Source organism: Apium graveolens, chromosome 10 (genome assembly GCF_009905375.1).
Source record: "Apium graveolens cultivar Ventura chromosome 10, ASM990537v1, whole genome shotgun sequence".
Lineage (NCBI taxonomy): Eukaryota > Viridiplantae > Streptophyta > Magnoliopsida > Apiales > Apiaceae > Apium > Apium graveolens.
The window spans coordinates 115,882,089-115,902,472 of record NC_133656.1 but is presented as its reverse complement, the minus strand read 5'-3'; the positions used below and the strand labels follow the sequence as shown (position 1 = coordinate 115,902,472).

Sequence of the window (20,384 nt, the reverse complement as noted above, 5' to 3'; positions counted from 1 at the left end):
ATTAAAGTTGATATAATATTTTCTCTATGCTAGTTATACTAGTTGGCATAGGGACTTGGATGTAGGCCGTAGACTAGGTGTAGGGGCCGAACCAAGTGAAAAACTTCTGGTGTTTTTACTTTTTCAGTTTTCAGCATTTTGTATTTTTATTACTGTTATTTACATTCTGCAGTTAATTGAGACTGTCTCATTTCCTGTCTCATTTGTAAAGAATTTGTCTCATTTGTATAAGAGACTGTACCATTTGCTTTGACAGTTAGAAGTTAATACATATCTATCGAGCCTTTGAATTTCAAGTTTCCCCTTTTAATTACCGAATAATATGTTTAAAACTTTTAGTCGATGTAATAATCTTTCATAATACAAACAAGGGGCGCATATCAATTACACTATGCAATCTCTATGCACGTAAAGCTACTGCGATGCAAGTGAAATTCCTGAAATGCTTAGTTATGTTACAACTAGGTGTATTTTCTTGATTATAATTTCTTAGTTTAAGCAGAATGTGCCACCTAGGTGATCTTTTGTGTTGCTTTCAGTTGTTTGTATCTGGCAATGTAGAATGTTTGATCTGTGCATATGGTTCACGTGAGCTTTTTGCTTGAATAAGCCTTCTAAATAACCTCAAATCCTTGAATATGGTTCATGTGAGCTTCGTGCTTGAATAATCCTTCTAAAATGACCTCAAATCCTTGCTTTTATGTTGTTAAGATTGTTCAAGAGCCAAGAAGTGGACGAATATCTACCAAAATTGTCTCACCAGAATCATTAGTTTCCCTTTTATGTCTCTTTAAATCCTAATTTTTATTTTTTCTCTCCTAATCTTTCAGACAAGATTTCAAGGAGCATTGATATTGTGGAGTCAGAGCAGCCGGAATGTTTCATTTGTTTTTCTCTCATGTTGCCCCCCTTGTAAAGTGGAAGAGTGAGCTGTACTTCTTTTTTCATTTGGTTATTGTGTACATTATCCTAACGTTAAGCTGATCAAGCGTAGAAACTTGAGAAATCGACGTTAAGGGTGAAAATATATGAAATTTTTAGAAGACCGGAGTGTAATTAAGCATACTCTAATCAGTTTTAAGTTAATATTTCTCTGGGGCAAGAAAACAACATTAAGAAACTTATGCGCTCTTCACATTATACACACATACTAGGGTCATAAACGAGTCAAGTCATTTGGGGTCTTTTCGAGCTAGGCTTGTAAATTCTAAAGAAGAAAATCTTGAAGAACAACAAAAAGGTATCAAGCTTTTTAACAAGTTCTATCATGAAGTCCAGCACCTCTGGTGCGGGATTTGATTTATTATGACCAGTTCTGCCTAAACATGGAAGAATAATGAAATGGTCTGTAACAAGAAAAATAGAAAAAAGAAACTACATAGTAAGACTGATGAAAATGCAAAAATTGTACAAAATTGAACTAGATAACCAACCACTGGCAACATATAGCCCAGGGTGCCGGGCACATAGAAACCAAAATATCCTACCGACAAATGTTATAAAGTATACATTAATCACTACAACTGGTGTACACTGCCAGAAGAACCAAAAAAGGAGTAACTATTGCCCATACTTATTGCAGCTAGAAGTTACAGAATCGTGATGCTAGCCTTTTTAGTTCTTATTGTCAGACATCTAATAAAACTTTCTGTAGATTCACCTAGTCCATACAACAACCAACTCCACTGCCGCTTGGCTGTCCAATGATGTCTCCAAGTTCTGCTGTTCAGAAACTGGGGAAATTAGTGTGGAAGTGTAGAAGCAGATCTTATTTGCTAGTATGAATTCTTCAAATGTCTCCAATTAGCTGCACAGAGTGAAAATGTTATGCCAATCTAGAAAGTCTTTGATACGTGTTTTTGTGTGTCTTGGCTATATGGATTTGTTACATATGCATGTTTAATAAGTAAAAACTACAAGCTTTACTGCACATCTCCAAATTCCATGTGCAAGTGCAACACTAATAGACCAAAAAATTAAATGAGAACATGCCTGATACATGGTATGAACAGATGCATGGTTACGAAGGAGTGACAGACTGATTTAGTGCATCTATTACAAAGACAAATGGAACCCAATATAAATTTAATTTGTGCTTCAAACTTTTAAGTTTCGGGAAGACAAGAAAAACAAAATAAAGATACAAAATCTAAAATTCACTTTGTAGCACCACGTAAATAGAAATTAGATTAGTCTGCCGCAAGCACACTATTTACATACTTTATACCGAAGATATGATAAATACATCGATAGCTACCATCAAGTATAGACTACAACATCTTTGGGCATAAACCAAGATGATATTGCTTCTTATAGTTGCACAAAATAAGACAGTAATATCATGCACCTCACGACAACACTTTCTGTGTAAGTAAATCAAGATTTTTTTTCTAAATTTGGTCCTTATGGTACCATTTCATGTGCTTTGGTCCTGATCTAAAATAGGAAATGCTATAAAAGCTTCATTCTTATACAGCCTGGGGCATGCAAATATTGCTATTAAAGTAAAACCAATAGAAGGAGAGCATCCACATATGCACATATAATTATTGTTGAGCCTATCTATATGCATTATGAGAGAACAGATGGACGTGAAAGACAAAATTCTGAATGCCTATAACCTATTGTGCTATAATTGATAGTATTATAATGACAAAACCTCATATGTATTTGTTATTTAGCACAAAAGAGTTACGGCATAAATAATGGGAACAAAAGTGAAATGAGTACAGTACAGTTTAAAGCAATAACGACATCTTTATATTGTCCTAGAAAGAGCTTCATCTATGACACTAGCAAGTGATGTAGGACAGGCTGAACGCCATAGAGCCTAACAAAGTTACCATTCTATTACGAATGCATGGAAGTATGCAACTACCTGAGGGCCAATGTCTGAAATTGGGTAAATTAACATCTGACAGGTCAAAGCCATAGTCCAATTATATCCTTTTCCGAATAAATATCTAGTTATGCCTACAATTCTGTGAGTTACACATTACCAGTTCTGGGGATTCCTATAAGAAGTAGGAACTTCCACATTCAACAAGTGCAAGTCTCTTACTGATTCTATATACAAGTATCTGCATTTTGAGTTCTGATTTTATAAATAAACAGATAAAACTGACTGAAACCAAACACAAAATTTGACCTGAGCATGTGATGCAATAGTGCATCATTGCAGACAGTAAGCCTTATGAAATATCTCTGTTGAAAATGTTCATATAACCTTACGCGAAGAAATAAATATATTTTCTAGACCTATTTGTTAACCATGTCCAGTTTAGGAAACCTTTTCAAGGCCTCTGCAACTGCTGCCAAGTATTTTGTACCATAATACAAGGTGCGTATTCTAGCTTTTACAAACAAAATAGGAGTGGAAAAGAAAACACCAAATACAAGATAGATGAGGTCAAGCCCTAACCCTAAACACATTACAAGGGGGGGGGGAAGGAAAAGGAAGCATATTATTTATTAGGTGTCGCAAATTTTGTTAAAAAAAACATGAGGAATGTGCAAGTCATACTGTGAAGTAGCGCATCAAAATTACACCAAATAAAAGCCTGTCAGTTTTAAGTACAGAAAGGAGTTAGCACACTACGCACCTTTAACCATCCGTCTCTCATCTGTACTTAAAATAGCATCTCACAAGTAAATTTCTTCTCGACAAGCTGATTTACAACATCACGAAATTTCAAATAATCATCAACCGTGTTGTACACTTGATATGAAATTCTCGCATACGTCGTGATTATCCCATTCTTATCTCTAACTCCAATCTCACCATCTTTCAGAACATGGTAATACAATGGAACTTCCACGCCAAAATCATTTCTTAAATGATTCCTCAACTTCTGGGCATGGTCATTACTTAAAATCCCCAAACTCGAAGGCAAACCAACCATCGCCATGCTCGGACACATATTCGGCGGACACCCAAGATTCGTCCCCCAAGCCTTCACCAACATCTCCGCCATTTCCACAACCGCCTCGTGATTCCTCTTCCTAATCCCATCAATCCCCCCTTCAAACCTCCTAACAAACTCCAAAACCTCCGGAACCACAAGTTGCGAACTATAATCCCTTGTCCCAATCCACGAACTCTCAATCGCCAACCCCTTCCCATACTCACTACTCACAACCGGATGATGCAGCCCCTCTGAAACCCTCGACTTCCTACAATAAAAGAACGCAACCGACGGCGGACAAAACAACCACTTATGCAAATTACTAACATAAAAATCCGCCCCTATCTCCCTTACATCAACTTTCACACTCCCTATGGCATGAGCTGCATCAACAAACACATTCTCCACCCCCTCCTCCCTACAAACCCTAACCATCTCCTTAACCGGAACCACCACACACGGCATTGACGTAACATGATCAATTATCGCTAACCTAATTCTCCGTCCCCCTTCCTTCCCTTTCCTAATCCCATTCCTAAACCTCTCCACAATCTCCTCCTCACACATAACCGGAAACTTCAATTCCACAACCACAACCTCCCCGCCCGCTCTCCTCACATACGCCTCAACGGACTTCTTAACCGCCTCGAACGCACACTCCAAAACCACAACAACATCACCTCTCTGAAACCTCCCCTCACAAAATTCCCAAGCCAGATATCTCAACACAATTGCAACAGCCGTAGTCACATTATCAACTATCGACACTTCATCAACATCATCCGCATTAATCAACTCTTTTATCGAAACACGAGACTTCAAAACACGAGATTGTAACTCAGTATAAAAAAACTTATCAGGCTGTTTCAAAAACTCTAATTGATACCTTTTTTGCGCGGCGATTATCGTGTTAGGACAGCTTCCGAAGCTACCGTTGTTGATTCGGGCGATATTCGGGTCGTGATGCGCGAATTCGGATCGGATCTCGGAGCTGGTGATAAAAGATTGAAGCTTTTGCTTCTTTGATAAGTGATTGGTGTGTGTAGAGACGCCGTTAGTGACGGCGATTTGTTCGTCCCCCATTGATTGTGAAAATTAGGGTTTTGAAATGTTGTGTGTATACGTGTAAGTATATATTTTGGGGGAGAGTGTGCAGTAGAGTATAACTACTCTACTGGTTGTGAGTATACAAGTATTGTATTATTAAAAACTTTATTATTTTATTAGTTTAATGGATATTTTTTTGAATTTAATAATTTGTGATTTATAATAATTTGAAAACTTCATTATTTTTAATGTTGCACACCAGGTTGCAGACAACCCGGGTCAAATCCCGAGCCTTTTTCGAAAACCGGGTGAAGTCCCGATTACGAGTCTGAAATAAGACGAAGTATACTGTCCCGAGTGCAGTCATGGCAAGCCCATCACAGGCCCCCAAAAGATCATCATTTATTGGTGCATATAGTAATAGTACTTTACCTTATAAACTGAACAGAAGTCTCAAATTTTCTCGATGTGGGACCGAGGTGTTACAAACTCCCCCACTTAAAATTTTGACGTCCTCGTCAGGCCCGAACAGACAGCCCATAGGACCAAGATCGTACCTCTCTAGCCATTATGGGATAATACCACCAGCCTTCGTGTCCACACCTCCGGCAACTTGACACATCAAACTTTCGAGAGCCGGCTCTGATACCAAATATGACAACCCGGGTAAAATCTCGAGCCTTTTTCGAAAACCGGGTCAAGTCCCGATTACGAGTCTAAAATAAAACGAAGTATACTGTTCCGAGTGCAGCCAACTTAGGTTACGACAAGCCCAACACAAATTCCCAAAAGATCATAATTTGTTGGTGCACGTAGTAGTAGTACTTTATTTTATAAACTCTTATAAATTGAACACAAATCTCCTCGACGTGAGACTGGGGTGTTACACATATGATATTTCAAATGTTGTTTACATATAAAGCTGCATCATCTTTTTGGAAAAGAAATTTTATAACTTAAATATTTTTAGAAAAACCCTTAATATATTTTAGCTAATAAAATATTTTTGTAAGTACCTTCTCAAAACATTATTTTGCTTTTTCATTACTACAAGTAATTTATATAAGATATTGATACTTTAATTTACAATAGAGTTTGTATAGTATGAAGTTTGTTTCTTAGTAATTATAATAAGAATGTTAAAATTAATCTATGCTCAAAATATCGAATTACGTAGTTTGCAGGCTATTACGTGAACCCGTAAGATTTACCCAGTGCGCACCCGAAGGGTAGCGGCTGCGGGTTACCTACGATAAAAAAAATATCGAATTACTCTTATATTGAATTTAAAATAAAAATGCACAATATAACACAAATTTATGACTTCGGATACATAAATTTACTAAAATAATTTGAATATTAAAGAAATAGTTCAAGTTGTTGAACAAAGAATAGTTAAACCTAAAATAATGAATATATCAAATAAACATTTACTCATCAAGATAAGTTCTTTTTTAGTTTTAAAAAATTATTATTATATTAAGTGCCAAAAAGTTATTTATGTACCGAAATTATTTGTTATATTCCATATTCAAATTCATAAATTTTAATTTGACTATTAGTTCCTGACTGACCATCGTAAATTTGGCCATCGTATATTTGGTTCTCCACTTTTTTCTTTTGAAACGATAATTCGGGTTTTTGGCTTGAGATAAAATTTGAGTCAACTCCTACTTCTTCTATTTTTATTTTTAGTTAATACCGAGTTTGGCTTGGTCATGGAATGTAATTTGGCCTGTTGTACACATTTTTAATGAAACACGTCAAAACACCACCACCTTCATATAGCAATCAATCTATTATATGTCTAATGTCTAATACTGCATCAAGAAATTTTAGTAAAACATTTTATTCCGTTTAAATTTACTATGTACATGAGAGAAAAAAAGTGTGAATAAGTACATAAGCTTACTTGAAATCAAAAATTTTTTGAGTTTATACAAGTCCACCAAATATTTCTACTCATAATTCCTAAGCCACCCTGCACTACTTGATCGAAAACCCTCCGAAAAACGGAAACTAATCAAGGAAAATTAATTAATGTGACAAAGATTGACGAGAAAGAAGGCAAATTGTTTTCTTCATTTCTTGTTATAGTTAGGACTAGAGGTGTAATCGAGCCGAGCTGAGCCGAATACTGCTAGGCTTAGCTCGAATTCGATTAAAATAGTTCGGACTCGGGCTCGAGCTCCAACTCGATCAAGCCTTTAATTTCAAGTTTGAAACTCGGCTCGTAAAAGGTTCGGTAGGCTCGAATTCGGCTTCAAAGCTCGAATTAATTCACTAAATATTAACAAAAAATCGAAATATGATCGGTTCGGCTCGAACTCCACTCAAGTTCGACTCAATAAAAATAAATAATATAAAAAATATTAAATATTTACATAAAAATATATTTATAAAAAAAAAATTAAAAATAATAGAGACTCAATAAGGCTCGCGACCTTACGAGTTGAATAATTTAAAACTCGAGCTCCGCCAAGCTCGAGTAGCTCACGAACAGTTTGGCGTTTACAACCTAGTTAGGAATTAGGATGAATACTGGTCATTTCGCCTAAAGTTTCAAGCATAAACCGAAGTCATCAAACCTTCCTTGCAAATTCTACATTTTCCCTGACAAACAAAAGCAGTGTACTACTACATCTTTACAGTAAAGTCGAGAACTATAATCTTTAGACTAATTACCTAGCACATTAATCAAATCTTTTATCATACCTCTTAGTTCCTCACTATTCTACAATTCTACAAACGTGGTCTATTTCTGGCCACTTGTCTGGAGTACGCAGATGCGTCAGTTGCTCAGTTGTGAGGTCACTGTTACAGAACTTTTCCAGATCCTCATTGGTTGATTTTACTGCTTCTGCAATGGTTTCGCCTGTTGAACTCCTGTTGATCACTTGAAGATGAATGTTAAGCCCAAAACACACCTAAAACCAATGTGAAAATTCATTATAAAAAGCAGTATATTACACGAAACTTAAAGACAAAAATCTAAATAATGAAAAAAATAACAAATAATAGTATCTTACGGATGCCAAAATCACTTTATCAAATTCACATATTTCCTAATTGATTCTGGATTTGAGATCATGGCACAGTCGTAACTTTTTCTGTTTGAGCTTTCTAATCCCTGTCAGGACACAGATAGCCAAGAAAATGATATTCATATTAAGTGAGTCAAAAATTAACAAATTGTCGGATTTTAACAATTTAGAAGCACTGAAAACTCCGAAAAAAATCATATTTTTTCTTATTCGTCATAATACACGCAAGAATTTTGAAATTTTATTATTAGAACTGGTTTGTTTAAACCAAAATTCAAAAACTACCACTTTTAAGGGACACCTGGAGTATTCGGCAGCGGCATGCACTAATACATCGTTTCTTATATTCGATAAGCTATCATCCGAAGGGATAAAAGTATAGTCCATTATCAATTTTTCTACTTGTAATAATAATCAGATTTTATTCCAAGATATAAAACATTTATAGGTGCCGAGAAATACAGGTGGTAAATACTTATTCTTATCGCTCAAAATGATAACAAACAAGAAATCAATATATTTTTTATTATTTATTATATATAGTTCACTTATTATTTATAGATGAAGTCAATTGCAGTTATTCTTAGATAGTTTACGTTAAGAAAGTGTAATATCAGAGAAATTCGACATTTGTTATAAATTAACGGTATTCCCAAGTTTAAGTATTTCATATTTATCATTGTGCTCTCCATTATTCTATTTTTTTACACTTGTCGTACATGGGTTTTGAGTATTATTAACAACATCATGCTTGACTAAACTTGAAGAATTAAGCTACTAATTATACAAGGAACTTTCAAAAGAACAAGCCAATTGCAACTGTTGGATCACAAATAACATATATTTGCCAAGAAAATAACTATAACATGTGATGCTCGGACTCTTCAGAAACCCAGCCGTACCCGTATCATTAGGATACGACACTGACACCGACACTTAGATCCGGATTCGAATACCATCTGAAAAATGGACACTTCATCTCAAAAACATAAGAGAACCTATATTTAATTGTTTGTTATAAAATATAGTTTAATTCTTCAACTTTTAAAATTGTACATGTGATAAATTTATAGATAAAAATATACTATTTTACCCTTGTTTTTTAAAAGTTTATGTACTATTTTTTATATAGAATGATAGGTATTTGCTTATAAAAAGTATCATATTATGTTAAAAATAGTAATTGTTGTGTCCAAATTCAAGTGTCGGATCCTTATAAAACCTATCCTCGAGTCTTTGATTTTCGAGTTCGAAGAATTGGACTCTCAGACTTGTGTCCGTGTCGGATTTTTAGAGTCTGAACATCATAGACTATAACCACCGGTTCTATTACTTAGTCAAACATCATAGGGATGACAATGGAGGTTACTGCAGTGATCTACCAAAAGCTTATATCATAGAACTAGCATTTATAGATCTATTTTCTCTTCTGCCAAAGAAGTTTTCTTCTATCGTTTGAGTTTTATTTTTATATCCAAACACCGTGTTAATCACCTCCGCCTACAATATCTGATATGCAATGGTAGGAACCCAAAGTAAAATTATTATCTTGAAGATAATTAAGTTATGAAAAATTGTTTCCTTGATATCGTGAAGTTTCAAAAGCATCATGCTAGGGCTGTAATTCGGGTCGAGTGGGCCGAGTTTCGAACTGTACATAATTCAAGCCGAGATTAATCGAGTCGAGCCGAGCCGACTCGTTTAGTTAAACGAACCTAAACTGTTGCCCGAACTCGACTCGTTTTATTTCACGAGTTGAGTCGAGCCGGCTCGTTTAGCTATACGAGACGGTTTTACCGAGTCGGGCGAGCCGGCTCGTTTCATTTTACACTTAATCGAGTTTAAATCTCTACCCGAACTCGGCTCGTTTAACTTCACGAGTCGAGCCGAGCCGAGCCGAGCCGACTCAAGTAATTAAACGATTGTCCAACCCGAACTAGACTCGTTTAACTAAACAAGTCGAGTCGAGCCCACTTAAACGAGTTCGAGCTGCCCGACTCAAATTATAGCCCTACATCAATGCAACTGAATGTCAAATTTCAACGAAGGGGATTAAAGTGCCGATGATTGTCTTGGGTTGCTTTCATAGAGAAAAGGTAAAACAAAAAAACAAAAAAATCATTTCCTTTTATTGAAGCTTAGAAGGGTAGATAAAGTGGAAACAAAATAATATTATAAGCATGACAATATCTTACCTTTATGCAGTATTCAAATTCAGTAGCTGCAAAATTCAATTCTTCGGCATAATAGGCTTCGACAAGAACTTTTTTCGCCCATTTCACAAAAAGGATGAAATTTTCCTTCAAATAAACATTAAAAGAGATGAAAACATAAGCTATATATAAATATATTAAGTTATCAATTATTTTTAATGTAAACAAATTTCTAATATTAAGACAAAAAGATACATACCTAACATCAAACAACACATTTTGCATGCCTTCAGAAGAGAAGCTATGTAAATGTTGGTATCATTTTTCTTTTCTATAATTGATTTTGCATGTTCCAAGAGACTAAAACCATAATCTTCAGGGCTGTTCAAAAAGAATACTTCAATGAATATGGTACATATTTAAGTTTAACTTGGACTATTTACGGAAAAAGAAAAGAGGTTAACTTGGAATAATAGCAAGTACGTACCTGAAGTGTGCATTTAAGCCAAAATCATGCATATACTTCCACATTTCATCAACGTAGTCAGGGAATATATTCTTCACATGTTCAACCATTGTATAGAAACACCCAAACTTTGCCTGATTTCATTTGAACAATAAAAGTTAGTATTTTGATATATGCGTTGTCTGTTAAATTGTTATTTGATAATTAATGGACCATAATTATTGATACATTCAAAGGATTTACCGACGAAGCAATAAATTGACACATATATCAAGATATCTGATCTATAATCTACAATTTAACGTATGAGCCTATATGTGGGCCTTTTAATGAGTGAATTCCCGATTTGTTCATGAACATTACAATCCAGTCTGCTGGCGAACTTTTAAGCCAAAGTTCATCCCACTCAAGCTTTCTTTTTTTATATATACAGCCCTAAAATTGTGATCAAGATCAACTTGTTTGTTACCAAGCTCTCTTATGATTATAGTCTTAGAATTGTGATCAAGATCAACTTGTTTGTAAACAAACTAAACAGAGTTACTAGTAAGGTCTCATCTAATTTACAACCTTGCAACATAAATCTAATCCATTCGTAAGTTAAAACTAACTTCTTTCATCTGTTTTTCAAATGACAACTTATAAAAGGTTGCATCGATAGGTTAAATGTAAATTGGCAAGGGAGTTTCCAAGGTTACTTTATAGTGGACAAGAGGAGAGGAACTATTTAGAAGTTTCTGGGTACTAGGAAGTAGGAACTAGAATCCAACCCTTTTACAACAAGATATCCAATGGACAGGCACCTCTGTTTTATAACCCTCATATCAGTTACAGTATACAACTGTCGTACAATGTACACAGCTGCATTATGAATTTCATACTTGTACATAAATATACTACTTGTAGGTCAACTCAGAGATTGGATGTTGATCCACTATCAAAACCTCAGAGAGTTTTTTAATAGAGCAACTACAAGGCATGCTTTGTTTGGGTATGGAACAAGCTTCAACATTCAAAGGATAACCTCTGCAATCATTTTCGCAACTAATATGGGAAGACCATCAACCTTCTTCAATTTAACAAACCTAGCAGTATAACACTGTGACTTAAACTAGAACAAGATGTGCTGAATAGTTAGTCAATGAGAGCAACCTAAATACACTCTCAAGCTCAACTTGTCCTGTATTACAAAGTCCTGCAGTCAGAAAATGAAATGAAGCTCACTACAGTGAGCATAATTTACCAGACATATAGCAAACTATCTCAACCGCCTCATGAATTTTTCCCTGCGCTGTGGAAATCTTACTAATTAAAAGTGTGAAATCTCATCTAAAATCCAACTTCTGGCACGTACTGCATCATCAGCCCTTGCTACACATTTCACAATAACAACAGCAGCAGTGGGTAGCACATTTAGGGACAAGGAAGAAACAACCATTCTACTAAGAGCTTTCAAAATTTATTAATCCCTCTATTCAGAGCTACAGAATCTGAAAATTTTGTTCCATGACATGTTGTCATCGATATTCATTTCCACCACTATTCTATTAAATAAATTTCTTGCACAAAGTAGCCAGCAGTGCAGTAACCTTTAACAATTTCATAGTAAAAATAAGTTTTGAAAACATGAATATCTTGCAGAAACACTGTGACTTCATTTAATTGGATGTACAACACCAGACGACTACCTTGACAAATATATAATCAGCTGGCAACAAATTTATAACTTAGCAGTACGATAACCTTTAAGAAGTGTTGAAAACAGAACTGTCTTGCAGAATTATTGTGGCTTCTTTTAACATACCTGATGTACTAAACCCATCAATTATATTGACACATGGTCGGGTGGTCCAAGCTTTCTGCTAGAACACCCTCACTGCCTCATCTTTCTTAGACCAACAATTTTGTACATAAACACAAAAAATTAGTGACTGTTTACATTTTGAGTACCTGGTCATAATTAGTCTCATGTTAGGTTTACCCTTTAGGCACACGACATATTGTCAGGAACTCCAATTGTAGTTTTTTTTACACGACATAAAATTCACAACAACACACGAATTGCTAGGTCTAATTCCTCTGTATTAATTTAGAGCAATATCCACTTGGTTGGCCTCCAACATACAATTTATCATACCAGCACCCGGAATGATCTTCACTTTAACCATTTCGTTTATACCATGAAGCCCTGGTAACTGGTAAGGCACTAATACTTGAAGCTTTCATGAAATTGTTAACAGAAAGCCCACCCATCAATCAAAAATTAAAAAGGATGAGTTGATAACTATGAAACCCCAGAAAACTAACATAAAATAACTAATTAGTAGCCCATGAATTTTGGAATCTGATGATGATTTAAATCAAGTTTTAAATCTTGAATTTTACTTTTTGCGCTGGGTTCTTCAGTTAGAAGCTTCTATGGAGGTTAAAGTTGACTCCGAAATTAATAAGTTAACATTTAGCAATTGGACAAAGTTGTCTCCCTAAAATATTTTGGCTCCCATAAATTTTGCCAGACTAAGGTCACACAGCATCTCTTAAAAGATAGCTTCAGTGTCGCTAATTTTGTCATTAGTTTTATGTTTTAATGGACAACCACTTGTCTACCTTTTTTTTGCAACTTAAAATGTTTTCATGGCACCAAACTTTTTTACAAAAAAAAACTACCATTTTATTGTAAATTTCAAGTTAGGCCATCAAAATGCCACTCACACCTTTTTTATTTTCATTATACAACTCATAAATTATCAATTGAAGTTTCGAAATTTAACAACTTCTAAGTAAAAATAATAACTACTTATCAAATTTAATAATTTCACCTTTTGCTTACAATCTGCAAAATAATTTTCAACCAGGTCCCAAAAATCTCATCAAGCAATCGTTTATAAATTAATTATTAGTACTAATATCAATAAAAAAAATTAGGTGTCAGTAAATTTATAAAATTAAAAAAATTAAATCTGACCTTCTCATCGTGATCTTCTGAAAATATATGCCAGATGAACTGATGCTTATCATATGCTGTATTTTGGTACAGTCTGGGCACGACATATACAACCATGCTCTCAAGCATAACCACCATCGACTTACTTCCTGAAGCGGTGACAATGGCTTTCCAATCACGATCTTTAAATTTGTCACTGAAGTTTGATGCATGATCTAATTGAGTGTAACACAGATCAAGTCCACAACTTGCATAATACATAGACAACACCTTCTCTGAGGTAACATAGGGATGATATAGCAGGCTGTGGATATCCACACTGCAGCAATAAATAAAAAACAAATGTATACAAGTAAATTCACACTGCAACAACAGAATAAATACACACACACATTTATATGTTCACTAACTAATAGTGTTTTGAACTTACACTGTCCGTGACTTGAGAAGTTCTTCCCTAAATTTCTTATAATCATCATCTGCTGCTGCTTCTTCGCCAACTATGAAATCGATTGATTGGCATATTTGATCATGCTGCTTGTCTACATTGGTACGAAATGTTTTGTAATTTTTAAACTAAACCGGAATGCTGCAAAATTTTGGAATACCAGCAACATTGACCAACTTCTCTGGCTCCAAGCGTGCATGCAATACACCATTTAGCTCTAGATATATAAGCAATTCTATCATTTGCCTATATTAAACATAAAAATAAAAATATGATTAGAGCGTAATATTTTTTAAAACTCATCGAGAACTTTCTGCAAAAAATAAAATACACCTCACAGCAGTTCGTCGCTTATCTTTCGGTACAGGAAAGGAATCGCGTTTAAACTTTTCCACTACTACATATGCATTTCCATCAACTATGCAGCCAAATCTCAATGGGACAAAGAACACCGTCGGTAGATCTGATGAAAGTTCCAAACTGCACAAAGCATCATCAACCGAATCACATATAATCAGGCAAAAAATCTTCATTAACCCATGATCACGTGGTAGCTCTAAAAGAGTGAAATTCTACACAAAATAACATAATCAAGCGTTTGTTAGAGTAAAAATTGTCAAAATCATAGAGAGATATAGTTCTTACATTTATGACAATGCTACTTAACGTTGGTTGAGATATTAAAATATTTTTCTCATCAACCTTTTGTATGGACATCATAAATCAGATATCACATTACTGAGATGTTTAATTTCCATTCATTAGGGCAAAACCGGAAAATTCATTGATAACTATCAACACAGTTCTACCTAATAAGATGTTTGATTTCTATCCATTTGCGCGAAGAATGGCGAATTCAGTGATAGTATTGTTTTTACGTATGCTAAAAATGTTGGTACTTTGAATATTTTATCATTAATGATTTTAGCTTTACGCCTTTACCATCTTGATATTTAGCAGTCATTTGAGATGACAGAACTTTTTCCCACCCACCATTTCACCACTATCATTACACATCATACATCAGATATCACGTAGTATAAACCATTTAATCTCTAGTAGAAACCATGGTAAACTTTATATAATCTTCACAAAGCTTCAAAAATCCACTTAATAAACATAGAAATTCATCAAATATTCAAACAAGATTCACAATAAAAGTATAGCCTATAATACACTAAATACAAAGTAAAACCTTAATAGCATTAAAAAATTTATTATGTTCATTGTACGATGTCTCAAAACATCATATTATGTCATTGACACTAAAAATTCATTAATGAGTATCAAGTTTCAACACCAGAAGCATACACAAATTACCTTATAATATATAAGCACACATTTACAAACATATGCACCATCAGAGATTTAGTACTCGGATACAAAGGTTCTGAGATCTTACTGGATTACATGTAATCATCAACACCAAAATAAACTGTTTGGTAAAATAAAAACATATCACTGGACTATCAAATCACATAACTTTTAACTTGTAGAACAAGATAAATCACTGATTTCACTAATTAATGCACCAAATCATTCTGATCTAGAAAAGAAATAATGATGCATCATGCATCTAGAGGTACATATTCCAATTTTTTTATTTTATTTCTTGTTATCAGGTGCAAATACATTGTGATGCATTAGTTGATATAATCAAGCTACTATAATCATAAATATTAAACTGAAGTTTGATGATGATCTTGAAGTGACCAGGTTCATTTGCACAACTGAAATTAATGACCTAAGGCTAAGGGTACGGAAATTTCGGCAGATTTATTCCTGAGAAACACTGGATATCATACAAAATTATAGCATACAAGATATGGTGCATATAGTAGATCTAGAGATCATACCCTGGAAGATCCCTCCAAACAAAGTTTCCCGGAAGGTGCGTTATCACTGCAAAGTTTCAAAAAAGATAGTTTTATCATTACAGGAAAACATATAAGCGCACACATGATTTAAATGATCAACCCAAAATGCTTACATGGATTTGACTTCCATCTTAGATCCAGTTCCGGAACTATCTTCTTCATGCTTCATCTTAAGATATGACTGAAGTAATTCTACCTTGGCAAAACAATACGCATACAGAACAAAGAAAAAATTGACAACTTCTCAAGTTTCTGTAAAATATTTTTCGGGTTGGTTTTCTAAGAACTAAGCAAAATTTTTTGTCCAAGTTAGAAGATATAACATTAGGTAATAATTTCCACACACTGGTGTTATTTTCACTAATCAAACCTATAGTGTCAATTGTTTTAACAGTTAACCAATCGGAAACATTAAATTCCTAAATCCTCCATTCGCAATAACTCTATTGAACAAACACGTATGAACATCCTTGAATTAATATTAAAAATCTATAATCAATATAATGTCAAATGTCAGCCTTAAAAATCTAATATCGCACATTTCACAATGCACTTAAACAACATAAATTCCATGTTTATTTTTTCGAAGTATCAAATTAAACTTTGAATATAAATTCCACCAAAGAGATGTAACTACAACACGAAGCAACGGATCAGAATACTCAGTTTCATATAATATACGCAGGATTATGTGCAAGGGTGAAAATAGTGGAAATAACTGAAATGCACTTTTAGGGCCTAAACTGAAATTAAGCTCGATCAAATAGGTCCGACTCAACAAAAACTTGATTTTAAGCGCTCAAGTTAACAAACACTTGGCTCGATAAGAAATTCGAGTCAATCAGAGCTTTAAAGTACTTCAAAATTACATATAGTTCATACTCATACTCAAACTCAAGCTTTCAAGTTCGAGTTCGAAAGCTCGTTAACAAACTCAAACTCGACTCGGTTTGTACTCGAGCCAAACTCGAACATAAACTAAAGTCTTCATAAATATCAAACTCGACTCAGTTTATACACAATTTATACCCTTCGTTAATTTCAAACTCGACTCAACTCGGCTCAAATTTATGCTAGTTATTAGAAACAGGCTACATACTCGCATTCAAACTCGAGCTTTTGAGAGCTCGAAAGCTCGCTAACAGCTCGATTTTTACACAAATTGTTCTCTTCGTAAATAACAACTCGACTCAATTTATACACAATTTGAACTCGAACACAATTTATACTCTTCGTAATATCAAACAAACTCGACTCGAATTATAGGCTAGATATTAAAACAAGGCTACATTATTAGGTTTAATTACATTCTCGACCAATTATTTTCTTAAAAAATATAAAAATGAATATAGTTAATAAATATATATTAACATGTATCAGAAGAGAGAAGCTTACAGTAGAATACGAAAATAGGGCTTAATGCAAGGGCACAGTGTATGACTATGTAGATGTATGTATTAAAAGTGCACTAGAGACCAGAGAGGTGCTTCTCTCGTGTTTGAACAAAAAAATTGGGGGTTAGACCTCTTTACTCCTACTTAAATTCGAGTTTAATTACAAGTACAAAAAATATTTCCTAAGCCGCCCTGATCAAAAACCTCCAAGGTATTTCAACATTCTAAATTACAGATGCAGGATTCTTTAACTAGGAATGAAATTTGGACAACTTTCCAACTTAACCCAGCTTTCAAGTTTCAGGGACCGACAAATACAGTGTTGTATACTCAGACTGAAAATCAGTTCATCTTGCGCCCCATACAGTATCATCATATTGTTCATACCAAAGAAAGAGGGCAGTAATAATTTATTTGTCAAAAACTCGCAACCAATGCAGTACCTTTATTATGTGAATGCAGCTATTGTATGGTGCAAAAGGAAAACTAGAAACAAAAAATTATAAATTTTCATTTGCAACATTTTAACATAATTTCTTTTAAAGTGGTAATGTCACAATCTCAACCACTTTTTTAAGGAAAAGAAAATTATAAAATTGACAAGGATTTGGGAGTCAGCCTATCTTCTGCTTTACATGACAATTTGTCTCCGACATGTGCTAAATGATGTTGATATCTTCATTCCAAAATTGTTCAAATCATCTTTTTTTTTCTATTCTAGGCAGGTGGCGTAGTGTAACCATTACACGCTTAAAAAAGCATCAAGTCTTACACGCTTAAAAAAGCATCAAGTCGATTACAGATTTTCTACTCTCTTGAAATCATAACTCATAAGGTCGCCTTGCATTACCTCTAATATGCAATCAGCCTAAATGATGTAGAGTATGATACAGCTTGGTCGAAGACTGTAGAGGAGGAACCAATCTTCAAAGTTGTAGATTTTTAACCAAGAATTGAGTACATTTATGTATATGTCCAAGCTAAGATTTGCATGAAGGAGTTTATCTGTGTTACTCTTCTGTCCTGGTCTCCTGGATGGAACCTTTTATTACCTCGACTGGTACCTTCTCGGTTATAGCAAGCATATCCACATTTGATGATTTTAGACCGTCTAGACCATGCGACTCTTGATCATTCAATATATTCTCAATAAGCTGATTAATGCCATTTCCTCTATCCTATATGACATACAAGAAATCAAATATTATTAATAGCATATTCACTAAGACATTTTAATCAAGCAAGCAAGCACTTTATAACACAAAAAAATATAAGAATGTATTCTATCAAGTTTATATACCTTTAATTTTGAACGTATATTTACCTAATAATAATTATGAAGTTTGTATAGAGGTTGAAAAAAATTTGGTAGTCTAAATGAAAACAAACACGATACAAGAGTAAAAAAGAAGGGATACTGCTTGAGTACTCAAAATTCTGTTGAACATCTATAATTCCCCACAAACATTTATTCTTTAACTAAGAGGCCACACAAATTTGTCAAATCTATTTTGTAATATTGTTATCCTATTACTGTTGAACGTTGCCTAATATAATCACAGCCTATATTTACATATTTGTGTCACTCTAATATACAGAAAATGATGAAATTAACCTTAATTCCTACAGCAATGGCAGTTTTCAAAAGTTTGACATTTACCTTAACTCCTATAGCAATGGCAGTTTTCAAAAGTTTGACATTTACCTTAACTCCTATAGCAATGGTAGTTTTCAACTTGACCAAATCACCCAATCTTAGTGAACCTCGTCTCTTATCCTTCACATATATCAGTGGTACATTCTTCGAAGAGGCTAAGCTCGGCAAATGTTTTGTCAGCATTTGTGGGTAGCAATCCGAAGCCAATAGTATAGCCTGTATTTTACATATTCAAAAACACACAACATCAAAAATCTCCGTCTCCATAATGAATAACATCACAATTCCACCGCGTTAAATTAATCACTTTAAGGCTTAAAAATTTAAAAATTAAGCGTTGTTTTGGAGAAGATATAAACGAAAAAGGGCCACAATTACACACAACAAAGGTACGAAAGCATTAAGGAGAAGTAAACAATGTACATTCAAAATACACTATACTAACAATTAACATTAGACAATTAGTCAGCCAATAACCAAAATCAGGCAAAGAAATAACCTGCAGTCCAACATTCTTACTGTTTCCACTTCCGATCATCAAAATAGAGCTGTCAGCTGTTGCAACCACAGCGGGCATCCTCTCAAGAACCCTCGTAACATCATTGACTCCTATCGAAAACTGCTGCTGTTATTCAAAATCAATCAATTCCAATTCCAATTTACACAGAAACTAAACAAGTAACCGAAAGTCAAAGCATATATAAGAAGTTAACCTTGACCCATATCTTATCAGGCACCACACTATCCAAAATTCGTGCAGACTCTATCTCTCTGTTAACATTCAATCATCAAAACCATTAAAGATTCATTTTTTTATCACAAGAATCTCACCACATTAACAAAAAATTAAAAGGGTTCATCAAACCAATTCAAGATTCAATTTTTATCAAAAAAAATTCACTAAATTAACAAAAAAATCAAAAATGCTTAGAAAATATTTACCTCTGAATTGATTTAAGCAGCTGAACAAGATTCTCACCATCAAAGCAACTAAAAACATTCATATATACACACAAATTTAGTCATGTTTCTTGACAACCCATTAGTTCAAATACTAAATATACACACAAACATGGATATATATACTTACATTACTTGTTTTGATTGATGGACACTAGCAGAATGCGATGATTCTTTGTGGGTTTTTGCTCCTTTTTTGTTCTTCCTTGTCATTTTATTTTCATTAATTTTTTTAATTTAATTTAAATAGTTTGATGGCTTTTTAAAAGCTGTTAATTTGGATTTCTAAAACCCTAATATAACCCCCCCGGCAGGCCCAATGATAACCCAAGTTTGTAAAAGCCGATGTAAGAATCTGTTTAGCCCTTTTATACATATTTGTTGGGTTTTTCATGGCCCAGCCCAGTTAAGTCAGTTACGAGTATTATAATTTACTAGTTTATATCCCGTGCTTTGCACACTGTATTTCAAAAATTATTTAATAAAATA

At 34.1% G+C, this 20,384-nt stretch overlaps 3 protein-coding genes across 7 annotated transcripts; all 3 read right to left on the bottom strand.

Annotated features, from left to right (window-relative positions):
- Positions 1-1,388: 1,388 nt before the first annotated feature.
- On the bottom strand, positions 1,389-5,077 carry LOC141690183 (L-cysteine desulfhydrase). Its single transcript, XM_074494859.1, has 2 exons — positions 3,603-5,077; positions 1,389-1,807 (listed from the first exon to the last, which is right to left on the bottom strand). The coding sequence occupies exon 1, from the start codon at positions 4,986-4,988 to the stop codon at positions 3,630-3,632; it is 1,359 nt and encodes a 452-aa protein (XP_074350960.1). The 5' UTR covers positions 4,989-5,077; the 3' UTR covers positions 1,389-1,807; positions 3,603-3,629.
- A 2,349-nt stretch (positions 5,078-7,426) lies between these two features.
- LOC141690101 (uncharacterized) lies at positions 7,427-17,571 on the bottom strand. Of its 3 annotated transcripts, XM_074494718.1 has the most exons (11): positions 15,998-17,242; positions 15,864-15,909; positions 14,341-14,487; positions 13,990-14,253; positions 13,581-13,878; positions 10,637-10,749; positions 10,409-10,530; positions 10,192-10,296; positions 7,982-8,082; positions 7,668-7,879; positions 7,427-7,589 (listed from the first exon to the last, which is right to left on the bottom strand). In XM_074494718.1, the coding sequence occupies exons 5-8, from the start codon at positions 13,818-13,820 to the stop codon at positions 10,211-10,213; spliced, it is 561 nt and encodes a 186-aa protein (XP_074350819.1). In that variant the 5' UTR covers positions 13,821-13,878; positions 13,990-14,253; positions 14,341-14,487; positions 15,864-15,909; positions 15,998-17,242; the 3' UTR covers positions 7,427-7,589; positions 7,668-7,879; positions 7,982-8,082; positions 10,192-10,210. The 3 variants fall into 3 exon arrangements, with proteins under 3 accessions (XP_074350819.1, XP_074350818.1, XP_074350820.1); XM_074494717.1 differs by having other exon boundaries at positions 7,427-7,879; XM_074494719.1 differs by lacking the exons at positions 7,427-7,589; positions 7,668-7,879; positions 7,982-8,082; ... (1 more) ...; positions 10,409-10,530; positions 10,637-10,749 and having other exon boundaries at positions 13,678-13,878; positions 15,998-17,571.
- A 239-nt stretch (positions 17,572-17,810) lies between these two features.
- On the bottom strand, positions 17,811-20,148 carry LOC141690099 (uncharacterized). Of its 3 annotated transcripts, none has more exons than XM_074494714.1 (6): positions 20,026-20,148; positions 19,878-19,925; positions 19,649-19,706; positions 19,435-19,557; positions 18,939-19,151; positions 17,811-18,456 (listed from the first exon to the last, which is right to left on the bottom strand). In XM_074494714.1, the coding sequence occupies exons 1-6, from the start codon at positions 20,106-20,108 to the stop codon at positions 18,289-18,291; spliced, it is 693 nt and encodes a 230-aa protein (XP_074350815.1). In that variant the 5' UTR covers positions 20,109-20,148; the 3' UTR covers positions 17,811-18,288. The 3 variants fall into 3 exon arrangements, with proteins under 3 accessions (XP_074350815.1, XP_074350814.1, XP_074350816.1); XM_074494713.1 differs by having other exon boundaries at positions 17,816-18,456; positions 19,435-19,560; XM_074494715.1 differs by having other exon boundaries at positions 17,816-18,456; positions 18,984-19,151; positions 19,435-19,560.
- Between the last annotated feature and the right edge of the window lie 236 nt (positions 20,149-20,384).

Coding starts and splice junctions, on each gene's coding strand:
- LOC141690099 (XM_074494713.1), bottom strand. CDS start 20,108: ATGACAAGGAAGAACAAAAAAGGAGCAAAAACCCACAAAGAATCATCG. Junction 19,707..19,877: donor CTGCTTAAATCAATTCAGAG/GTAAATATTTTC, acceptor GAATGTTAACAG/AGAGATAGAGTCTGCACGAA. Junction 19,152..19,434: donor GTAAGAATGTTGGACTGCAG/GTTATTTCTTTG, acceptor TGTAAAATACAG/GCTATACTATTGGCTTCGGA.
- LOC141690101 (XM_074494717.1), bottom strand. CDS start 13,820: ATGTATTATGCAAGTTGTGGACTTGATCTGTGTTACACTCAATTAGAT. Junction 10,750..13,580: donor CAGAAGATCACGATGAGAAG/GTCAGATTTAAT, acceptor AAATGAAATCAG/GCAAAGTTTGGGTGTTTCTA. Junction 10,297..10,408: donor AATGTGTTGTTTGATGTTAG/GTATGTATCTTT, acceptor GTTTATTTGAAG/GAAAATTTCATCCTTTTTGT.
- LOC141690183 (XM_074494859.1), bottom strand. CDS start 4,988: ATGGGGGACGAACAAATCGCCGTCACTAACGGCGTCTCTACACACACC.